Below are 11,794 nucleotides of genomic sequence, written 5' to 3'. Positions count from 1 at the left end.
GATGATGTCGTTCGTACGAAGGGGGAGACAAGCGGCTACTCGCCACGTGTGTATTGTGCACCACATCATACTTGAGGTTCCACGTCTGCATCGTCATGTCTGTTTGCTTGGGTTCACGTGGGCGATGCCAAAATATGCTCTATCAAGATTAATCATTCCTATTGGACACTGCATTATCTAATAAGGATAACAAGATTCTAATTTTATAAAATTTTATCATATTAACATATCTTAGCACATAATATCACGAACTCAGTTAGAATTGTTTAAGTCGTGAGATACATTTACGGTAAAGTTACGAACTTAACTGAGTTATCTAAGTCGTGAAACATTTTTACGTCAACTCTTTGAACTTAGCTGGAATTGCTTAAGTAACGAGGCGTTTTTACAACATATATATCCATAAAGTATCAACTTAGTTTCAACCTTGTATAAGTCTCGAAGAACTTGTAAAATAAAAAAATAAATTAATTTGAAAACGAACCACAGATAAATCTTGACGTAAGAAAACTTTACGAGTAAGTGGAAGATTATATGAGTTATCATTCTTTTAGGGTCTTTGACTTTTAACTCTTTTCTCTATCGAAGATCTGTTTCTTCCGGCTTGAATTAATGAGTAAATTTCTTAAATGATAATAATAATAATAATAATAATAATAATAATAATAATAATAATAATAATAATAATAATAATAAACCTACCAACCTTTTATACGTCCACCAACCTCCCTTCTCCCCTCGAAGCCAATTGCAACGACACCCCTCATCGCACCACCACCAACCAAACGCGCAGACTCCTCTGTTGCCATTCCCAAGCCCCATCACCACCACCCAAAAACTAGAAAGCCCACTTCTTTGTCTCCCGATCTTCCACCACCATGGCGGCCTCTTCCCTCATCCACCCATCTTCCTCCCCTCTCCTCCTTCGCCGTCGTGCCCTCCTCGTACGCCGCCGGCCTGCCGTGGCCCCCATCCGAGCCCTCTCAGTTCCCGCCGCCCTCGCCCAGGACGACCTCAAAAAGCTTGCCGCCGTCAGGGCCGTCGAGTACGTCAGCAGCGGCATGGTCCTCGGCCTCGGGACCGGCTCCACCGCCGCCTTCGTGGTCGCCGAGATCGGGGCCCTCCTCTCCTCTGGCAAGCTCAGCGACATCGTCGGCGTGCCGACGTCCAAGCGCACCTATGAGCAGGCTCTGTCCCTGGGGATCCCGCTCTCCACTCTCGATGCCCACCCGTGGATCGATCTCGCGATCGACGGCGCCGATGAGGTCGATTCCTTGCTCCGCTTGTGCTCTTTTTTGTCTTCTGCGGTAGAAAGTTGAGATTTTTAGCGTTTTTATTGTGCTTTGTTGACTACGCTTGAGTAGCATTGACCTTTTCCCTATAGTAAACATATACTGGAACTCTGCCTCCTCTTGTATTGGAAAAAAACCAACAGAGATGACGACTCCTTTGTAAGAATTTTAGACTTTTAGCATTTCTGTTATATCCTTTTCTTCTTCTAAAGCTTCTGGTTTATCAATTTGCTGGGTATTGTCAATGCTTAGGAAATGATCCAATGAATCAATCTCAGATTTTTTTTTTAATCTTTAAACTTGCAGAAACAATTGGGTCTCTGAGTTATCTGATCGCATGCATCAAGATGAATAACTGTAATTCTTTGTGCGGGACTCCGATTAGTCATTGCTGTCAATGGAATTCAATGGCAGAAAAGACCCATGTACCTGCCCCTAAAATGTTGGAATTAGGGGCTCATTTTTGTTATTGGCTAAGAACAATAAGCATGATCACAATCATGGATATGGCCAATCAGTTATTGATTGCTTCAAGTCGGAAGAAAAATATTTTCTGACCATTAGTGGTATCAAAACTTTTACTCGTGAAAATTTGACTTAGATCCTATTGTTAGACAATGTTCCATTCCTTGTAACATGTGACAAAGGACATTAACAATTCCATTCAATAACCTGGTAAAATTTCTTTTGGCTTCTAACTGTTCTCTTTGCATAGACCATAGATTATATAGACTTAGATGACTATATGACTGGTTTCTTCGTTTGAGTTTTACAGACTGATTTGGAATTGTAACAGGTTGATCCAGATCTTAATCTTGTAAAAGGACGCGGAGGGGCTCTGCTTCGTGAGAAGATGGTTGAGGCAGCATCCGATAAGTTTGTTGTGGTGGCGGACGAGACAAAACTTGTAACTGGATTGGGTGGAAGTGGACTAGCAATGCCAGTGGAAGTAGTGCAGTTCTGCTGGAAGTATAACCAGATAAGGTTGCAGGAATTATTCGAAGGAGAAGGATGTGAGGCTAAGCTTCGGTTGGATGGTAATGGCAAGCCTTATGTGACGGACAATTCAAACTATATCGTCGATTTATACTTCAAGACACCTATTAAAGATGCAACAGCAGCAGGAAAAGAGATTTCATCATTTGAAGGGGTTGTAGAGCATGGGTTGTTTTTGGACATGGCAACCGCTGTTATAATTGCAGGGAAGGATGGGGTGACTGTGACCGCAAAATAAGTTCATTCCACAGGATGCAGTGTCCTAAATTGACCTATCTTGCATTTCTCCGATGTGGAATTAATTATATAGCAGAGTGTTGGGCAACAGATAAAGACTATGTTTTATCATTTCTTTCAGTCAATTCTCTTTTTACTGAAATCAAACATTAGAAACAAACAGGCTTTGCTACAAATATATGAACTGAGTGTAGGATGTGTGTATTCTCATTCTTCTGATGAACACAAAGGGATGAGAAAAGGGACCATATTTATGCTTATATCTTTTGTCCTCTGAAGCATTGAAGAATTTGTATCTATCTTTTCCCTCTCTTAGATTATTCTTTCCTCTTGTCAACAACTTTAGTTGGACTGATGCCATGATTCACTAAATACTCAATTTTTTTGATTATTAGTTGTCTTGATTTCCAAACTAAGGCAGTGTAGGCTACTGATGCACTAAGAGAAAGTTGTTTCTCGTAAAAGCAAAGTAACATCATACATTATAGAGTATGCCTCTGTACAGCTTGCTTGAGGGTATTCTGCATGGTTATTTGAGATATCATTTTCTCATGTTGGGCTGCTAATTTTGTTCTATTATTATTAATGCAAATTATTACATGCCTTTTTGAGACATTGACTGCACAGGAAATTTTGTTATTCTTCAGCTACTGCACCTACACATGAGGAGGGAGATCGAAGACATCTCAATCCAAACCCTTAGCTTACTCTCGAGCTTTTTCGTCCTGAACTTTCAGTTTTTTGAGCTCCCTTTTGTTCTACTTATCTCATGCATGGACAGAGAATGACTTCAGATTAGTACATGGAAATTTGCTTTTCTTTGGTTTCGCTTATCTTATGCATGGGCTGCTAATTTTGTTATTTTCTTGTCAGTGCAAATTAGGACACATTTGAGACAGAATGCACAGGAAAGATTGTTAGTCTTCATCTATCACATACAGATGCGGATGGATCTCAAATAAGTGAAATCCTAAGCGTAACTTTTGTCAGGAATTCTGAGTTGTTGAACTTTCTCTTTTATTTAGTTTTTCTTTGCTTATTTCATGCCTGGAAAGAAGGGATTCAAGCAATGGACTGGTGTTTAGCAAGAGCTACCTCCATTAGATATGTGCTACCATAGAGGTTTATCATTCTAGGCATTCCTGATGACCTCAAGGGTTGTCACATTTCACAAATACTGTGTAGCAGGCATTCATGTACTAGCTTGTTTCATGCAATTGAATCTGCAGCAATTTTTCTTTCTACAAAGAAATTGTTGGTAACTGTCTGCTTTAAAATTAGGTGGTCTAGTTGGATCTGTTGTTGCTGTCTTGTTTAGTGAAGCAGCCATTCTTAGGCAGATAGATCACTCTTGTGCATCCAATGGGTGAAGGTGCCTCAATCATGACATTCCATGAACAATGAAGTCCCAATTTACATTTTGTAGACAAGCAACAGGAGAGCCATTCAGAATTCAGCTTAGCAGACCAACTTGCTACTTTCTCAAACATGAATTAGGATGTGCAGAGTAATCAGAACTTGCAGTCTCATAACAATGCCATTGTTAAACCTGAACCTTCATCCAAGCAGGACAAAAGGTTGTCCACAGGAAACAGGAGAACCATTTAGAATTCAACTGAGCATACCAACTTGCTAGTTTCCCAAACATGAATCAGGCTGTGCTGAGGCATCAGAACCTGCAGTCTCATAACAAACAACAGTAAAACAAAAATCATAAAGTCTCATCACAAGCAACAATGGCATTATTAAACCTGAACTACACTTCATTCAAGCAGGGCAAAAGGTGGCACACAAGTAACAGGAGAACCATTTAGCATTCAACTCAGCAGACCAACTTGCTGCTTTCTCAAACATGAACCAGGATGTGCATCAAACATGAGAGTTAGCAAACAACAATGCCATTGTTTACCCGAAATTATACTTCATTCAGGCAGGGGAATATGTTGTTGATGCCATCACGACACATGATAACAAAAATAAGTCGACAGTTTGCTATCATCAAAGTAAAATGACTATATCTTAGATTGTACCACATCTATGAGGATGCATAACTAGTAGTTCCACGATTATACAAGCACCTGCACCTGAAAATTTTATCCATTGCCATAATACACTTGTCAACAGGAGAAGATGGTAAAGAGGCTCTTGTAACATTTGAGTATCAAGCTAATCTCGAGGCTAGTACATGCATTGTTCGAAAGAGAATCAGCAGCTAATCTCAAGCTAAATTGTCAGCCTACCAAGCTACTTCATATCACAAAACTGATTCAACAATTTTAAGATCTAGTATCAAAGAGTATGGTATATGAGCATCTTAAGATGGGTTTCTATGCAAAAGACACTAGGCCTAATATATTGAGTTACAGTATGGTTTCTTTGAAGCTCTTGGTCAGCCATATAGCAGTTTCTCGGGGGGAGACTTTGCCAGGACCAAATGGCTTCAGTAAGACCCCCAACTCGTCATACCTCTCCTGTTGTAACAGCTGGGCACTGAATTCCAGCAGTCCCTCCAAGGCCTCCGCCCGCTGCTGGTATGATGAGGTGTCAAACCTCCGCTGCCTTGATTCTGATGATCCCCGGCTTGAAGCATCTGCGGCTGTCGGATTCCGATCTGAAGAATCACTCCCATTATCACCTTCCACTCGGAAGATTTGGATCGTGCATTTATCCTTGGTGATTGAACGATCTCCATAGTGTGGAGTGGCGGAAGAAGAGCCATGAGCTGAAGAAAGTTTACGAATAGATAATAGGGGTTCTTCGTATGAGGCTAATGGAAATTCTGCAATTCTATCTATTCGAGGGGAGTTGACAGACACATCAGGGGATTCCACTCGGCGGAGACTGCCGAGACTTGATTTTGGACGAGTTTCAAATGTTGGTAAAGGAAGAGATGCTCTTCGAGTGGTTTGACCAATTCTATCTGATGGAGTTTGCGATGCAAACTGCATAAGTAAAAGTAGCACTTGTGAGAGCAGTCATAAATGAAATAGCATACCTACAAGCAGTGTCCACCGCATAAAACTAGTCATAAAGCCTGTAATCCAGATATCTAGTCATATAATTTAGAGCATTTCAACTAGCCAAAACATTATACAGATTCAAGAGAGCTCATATGTGAATACCACCGACAGTGAACTTACCCTAAAGAGACATGATCAAGAAAACACAGCTAAACTGACCGATAGTTATCAATAACAACAAAAGCATTAAATTTAATCCTTCCTCGAAAAGAGATCACAAAAATTAGTTCTGACACATTTCTCCCATCAACATAGAACACTGAAAACGTATGCGCTTACTGAGGCAGTATATACAGAAAAGGGGTGCTTGATTTGATGTGTCTCTTCAATGTTCCATGTGAAATGTCTCAAAAGTTTTAAAATTCTAACAATCAGGTTTAGAAAAAGAATGTTCTATATTTGAGAAATCAAAGGTGAAAGTTTCTTAGTAAAAGAATACTAACATTATGCTTAATGGTAATGAACATATGAGCAGGTGTACTTGGCCATACCGATTCACGCTTCGGTCCAGTATGTGATGCCTTTGAGGACTCTACTCGCGTCCTTGGAGTTGTGAAGTTTTTAGTAGGCGTGTGTCTTGGTGTCTTCAGGATATTTGAGTACTTCCCATCGATTGCTTTGTCAATACCTATCTCCCCAACTTGACTGCTGCCAGTTGAAAGGTTCCTTACCCTTTGGTTCAGATAATTAGGAAAATCTTTAACAGTCTGAGTTGAACTGAGGGAGTACTGCTCCACAGTCTTGTTCAGTTTTAAGATTCTCTCATTGCCGAAAGATTTTCTTTTCTCCTTATGCACCGAATCATCTGCATCATCCTGAAATCTGATTTTTCTGATGTGATTGGTTGTAATATGGTGGATAGGGAGCATATTCCGCATAGGGCTAGACTTTAGGTTGACTTGAAGCACATAAGGTTGAAGATGTGGATGCTTAAGCAGTTCTGCAGCCTGTTGATATGAACAACCACATGAACTCTACATGTTTAGGAAGATATATGGTAACAAAAACTACTTATAGCATCATAAAGTGTCAAAGAAGCTTTCGGCACTTGAATATAATGTCTCTATAGACATACACTTGGCCTATGTTCAGGGCTTTTTCTTAGCATGCTTCTAATGAGTCCCCTGCTGCACAGAGTAATAAAGATTTGTCAAGATAATCAATCTTTGGATCTACTATTGACACAAAAAGAATCTGGAAAAGACAAGAATAACAAGGGCATACAATGGACCAGAGTATGAACTTGGTAAAGGAGCCACTATGGACTTGTTAATTTTGTTTATCAAAGCCTGCATATCCTGCATAACAACAAAACATAGGAAAAGATCAAGATAGGAGACAAAATTACACTAATAATGTCAGATATAAGTTGCATAATATATTTATCAATTAAATATAAGAAACAAAGAATAACCATTTTCATATCTCAATAGTTAAATCAGACAAATTGTAGCTTAAATGTATGCATTTTAAGCTGCAATCAGGTTTTAGTGCACAATCCAGATTAAAATTTAAATACAGTATCTTTTTAACAGATTAACAGATGACAGGGGTAATATTTTGACTGTAGTTTTTTCAAAATTAACTTGAAAATACTTAGGGTTGAGATACAGAAAGGTATTCTTTCAGAAAATTACAAACAATGTCCCCATGTAATAACTGTGTATCCTGGAATATATTCATAAGCATGTCTATGTTTTGGACAAATGACACTCATTTTACATGTCATGTACAAGCAACACTATTTTTCTTTTCACCAAAACAAGCAAAAGTTCAATTCAACACACATCAAGGAAGAGTTATGACCTAAACTGGACAAGAGAACATGAGATCCATATGATGAAGTTTTGTTGTTCTATCTCCTTTTTCCACCTAGCAGAACTTTTCTTTTTACATGAAGCATCACAAGAGAGAGCATTGTCATAAGTTATGAAATGATTAAGTGATAGGGAACTATCCATTTAAACATGTCCAAGAGTAAATGAATTCTTTGTTCAGTGACAGACAAAATCATATGTAATAACAGAGAAGAGAGCTCCTTTTACTTAGAGTTGAATCTTAAAGCCCAGTTGATTATCCAATTTACTGAAACTTACAAAAGCTTTGAATGTGGGCTTGAGGGCAGTCATCTCATAGATACAACAGCCTGGATAATTAAGAAACTTTATGTGAAAAACCATGTAGTTTGGGAATGATGAAAATGGCATCTTTGTGACCCCAATGAGATAGACTTTACCTAGAGACCAGATATCAGACTTAGAGCCATAAGGTATATCAGCAAGAAGTTCTGGACACATATAACTAGGAGTTCCAACAACCTGCATCAGGAGCCCACAGCTCTCAGTGATAAGAAATGAAATGAGTCTTTTAAGATGCATTTGTTTTAATGCAGCTTCAACACTCACTGAACAAGCCAGATCATCTGAGGTTAAAATTTTAGCAAGCCCAAAATCACCTGTGGGATTATTCAATTTCATGAAACTATGCCAGGGAACGTATTAAATTTTAAATAATCAGTAAAATGACATTCCCCACAATGAATATAATTAATTGACATAAACAATACTTACCAAGGCGTATGCTTTGATCTTTTGTGAGAAATATGTTTGAACACTAGAAAATAATATTGCAACATAATCAGTAAACATAAGCTTTGCATCTATCATATCATTATATAAAGAAGACACCCATTAGCATCAAACTGCCACTTACCTTAACATCACGGTGAAGAATGTGATTCTTATGCAGGTAATCAAGTGCCATAAGGAGCTGGACTAGCCATTTACAAAGTTTCTGCACACAGTCAATAGAAAAGAACTTGAGGATGCACAGTATAAACAAACTGCAAAAAGCAAACTTTTACTTAACAAATGTATTCTAGAAGTATGCCAGAAATTTTTATCAAAATAAACAACCTCCTCGGGAAAAAGATGTCCATTGGCCTTCTTTATGGCTTCAGCCCTGTCAAATCACAGAAGAATAGATCTAAGTGTCATCAAAAGTGAATTTACAACTACCAGATCTAACTTAAAAGCACAACTTACATGTCACCTCCCTCACAATAACCTATTACGATGCATACATAGCATCCCTAAAATCAAGCAAAAACAATTAAAGCCATTACAAGAAAATAAACCAACGAGAATGAGAGTAAATGATGCCACATAGATATAAATATGAAGAGCGCCCCACCAAAAAATAAAGGAATTTAGGAAAATATATCATATACAAGTTGAGAGTGGAAATCTAGCTATAACAAGATGATATATTTTGCATTCACAAACCTTGAGCATGAATGATAAAAATACGACAATCAACACATTTACTGATAAGATGATCAGAAATTGGTACTAAGTTACCAATTTAAACATCATAAGAATCAAAACTCTTTATTATTGAAGTAATCATTAATTCATTATCTCCTGAATATTTGATAAAAAAAAGTCAGAAAAATGGATAGCTCTGAGAATAAACTCTGCAAATTCCTATATTGACATGTTTGCCACAAAAGTTCTTGAGGTGTATATACAGGCATCCTGTGCATCGCAACATGGTATAAATGTATCACTAAATTTATTGTTATACAGTACTGTCAGAAGAACAAATTCTTCCAAACCTTAACCATCTCAGACATCACAAGCGATCAGCAAAAGCAATTCCTTTTTTTTTCCATTTCTGGCATTACTTAGGATTGGAGAGCTAACTAGGGTAAGGCATGGGATAAGGGAGGTGATTGTGGGACCATCAATCGGGTCTCCTGCCACTTACTAAACTTTCAAATTAGCTGCCTTAGCCATGGTTAATTGAAGAGGAAAGTAAAATTCAACCAGATATGACAGCAACAGCCACATGACAAGATCCAAATGAGTTTTAGATGGATAATTGGAGAGTCATAAAGTTGCTTTCAAGAATATCATTATACGAGAGTATAATCCTATGAAATGAAAGAAGGTATATAACATAAATCATATATGAAAACTTATGTTTGCTCAAAAAATTTCTAGGATTTTAAAATTGCAAACCAAATGCAACTAAGAATTCATGTAGCACTGAGATATTCCTGTTATGACATAGAAAGGAGAAAATAGAATAGCAGATTTCATGTGCACCATTCTTTAGGTCAGAGGAGGAACTTACGAACCTTTTCAACCCAGGAATCTCTGTATTCCACAATAAATGGATTTTGTACTTTAGAAATAAGCTCCATCTGCAAGTTTGAGAAAGATAAGCAAGGGAATAGAAGTACAAGATACTCACCGACTTTTCACAACTCATGTAGCATATAAGTGAAAATGTGAAATTGCAAACAAACGCCACATAAATGCATAACAACAGACTGAAATCACCGTTATTATCATCTGATCTAATCCTTCTTTCTTTCGCATCAAACATGGAGCCAGCTATATAGTGCAATTCTTACTCAAGTAGGCCAACACCATTGTAAAGGCAAGTTTAGGGGAAAAAGGAACTTTGCCACAATGTGTGTCTAGTGCAACAAGAATTAGTCCTATCTCAGGGATGAAAAAGAAAATCCCAAATTTGTACAATGAAGATGTTAAATGTCTAAAAGAGAAAAAGAAAGCCAAGGTGAAAATGGATACATAAAAATCAATTAGCTAGAAGGATTTTGAAATGTGGACGTAGCAAAGATGACCACCTCCTGGTGGGCAGACCGCCGGGTCCTGTCGGTCTGGCGAGCTAGACGGATCTTTTTCAAGACATACCTGCCACCACATTCAGGAAAAGGAGTAAACACGAGGAGACAGGAGAAAAAACGGAACAAAGAACTGAAACAGGAAATGGACGGATCAGTGGCTTTCCTCACCTTTTGTTCTCAACCTTATGCCGCACCAGTAGAGCTGACCCAAATGCCCCTTTCCCTATCTGCTCCAAAACCTCATACTGCTCCATTTTAGAACCCTAGCTCGCCCAACCTATTTCCAGAAACAATTCTGCACAAGCCACAACAAAATCACTATAAAACATTTCTCCTCAATTTCTTAACGAGATTTCACCAGAAAAAGGAACTAATTTAATGTGGGTTAGGACCACAGGCACAACAAAAGCAGAGATTTCGACAGCAACAAAACCGAATGCACATCATTTTCTTGCGCTTTTTCCCCCTCTCGGTAAAGAGAGTCGCCCAAACCAAATGCATCTCAGGAGGAGCAAAAAATCAACATCTTAAATGAGGGTTTTGCCGAGAATCAGAGGGAAGCTGCTGGGGATTCGAACCAGGGAGAGCTTGATGTAAGAACAAGGCAGAACACGCATTGGGATGCTCAGAACTTCACTGTCCCGGGCGCGGATCGACGCTAGATCTCAGTCAAGAACTCGCATTTGTAGCTGGAATCTCGCGAGAGACGGGGGCACGAGCTCCTCACTCTCCCTTCTTCTTCGTAGTCATCTTCTTCTCCTCCTCCTCCTCCTCGTGCTCCCCATTCGAGGCTCGAATCACATTGTACAGTACTAGGGAGAGGGAGAGAGAGCGAGAGGCGGCAAGGTGTGCTAAAAGGAGAAGATGATTGCGGATTTCAAAGTCTCTCTCTCGCTCTCTCTCTCTCTCACTCTCTCTCTCTGTGCTGCTGCTTTTTGCTTTGCTTTATTTTGGCAACCCTTTTCTTTTCGGTGCAACAACACAGAAGACAAAGAGGTCTCTCCTCAGGGAGAGGGGAAGGGAACAGTGGTGGGAAGAACTGTTGAGGGACGCGAGGAAGAAGAAAAATGACCACGTACACAAGGCCATCGACCAACGCAATAGCCCTGCCAATCACGAACAGTCACGACCTCAATATCACCAGGGACCCACTTTCTAAGTATACGAGGCTTGTTCTAGTTGGATATCTGTCGTGCGGCGTGCCGTGGGGTTAACGCGCACGAAACGCCCACGAGGGACGAAATGACTCCGCATGCACGCGGACACGCGAACCGTAACCAGTCCAGTCACTGGCCGCCACGACCTACGCCGACACCAGGTAATAGTCCCACGAACCACGTGGCTTCTTCCACTTGGACCTCTTACCGTGTTTCATGTTGTTGTACTCAACCCGAACGAGCCCTACGTCTACCAGCTTCCACCACCAGCCTAATCTACCCACCGATGGAAGACTATGCGTGGGTCCCTTTGCCACAGGACCGGTACGTGAGGAGACACATCAAGCGGGTAGATTAAGTTTTTTATTTCCGGAGATCTAACACGATCCTTTTTTCTCTACACCCCTGTCGTTTACTTCTCACAGAGATCTCTGG

General features: G+C 39.6%; 2 protein-coding genes across 2 annotated transcripts; one reads left to right on the top strand and one right to left on the bottom strand.

The window, feature by feature from the left end:
* Positions 1–733: 733 nt before the first annotated feature.
* On the top strand, positions 734–2,785 carry LOC135618630 (probable ribose-5-phosphate isomerase 3, chloroplastic). The gene is made up of 2 exons (XM_065119667.1): positions 734–1,265; positions 2,089–2,785. Exons 1-2 carry the CDS (start codon positions 879–881, stop codon positions 2,524–2,526), a joined length of 825 nt encoding a protein of 274 aa, XP_064975739.1. The 5' UTR covers positions 734–878; the 3' UTR covers positions 2,527–2,785.
* Positions 2,786–4,604: 1,819 nt separating this feature from the next.
* Positions 4,605–11,229, bottom strand: LOC103993968 (serine/threonine-protein kinase Nek2). The gene is made up of 15 exons (XM_009414218.3): positions 10,781–11,229; positions 10,371–10,497; positions 10,203–10,269; positions 9,687–9,752; positions 8,590–8,636; positions 8,461–8,506; positions 8,258–8,338; positions 8,116–8,158; positions 7,951–8,000; positions 7,782–7,863; positions 7,642–7,691; positions 6,770–6,843; positions 6,621–6,672; positions 6,037–6,492; positions 4,605–5,467 (listed from the first exon to the last, which is right to left on the bottom strand). The coding sequence occupies exons 2-15, from the start codon at positions 10,454–10,456 to the stop codon at positions 4,886–4,888; spliced, it is 1,782 nt and encodes a 593-aa protein (XP_009412493.1). The 5' UTR covers positions 10,457–10,497; positions 10,781–11,229; the 3' UTR covers positions 4,605–4,885.
* Positions 11,230–11,794: the final 565 nt, after the last annotated feature.

Source organism: Musa acuminata, chromosome BXJ2-8 (genome assembly GCF_036884655.1).
Source record: "Musa acuminata AAA Group cultivar baxijiao chromosome BXJ2-8, Cavendish_Baxijiao_AAA, whole genome shotgun sequence".
NCBI lineage: Eukaryota > Viridiplantae > Streptophyta > Magnoliopsida > Zingiberales > Musaceae > Musa > Musa acuminata.
This window is presented reverse-complemented; position numbering and strand designations above follow the sequence as displayed.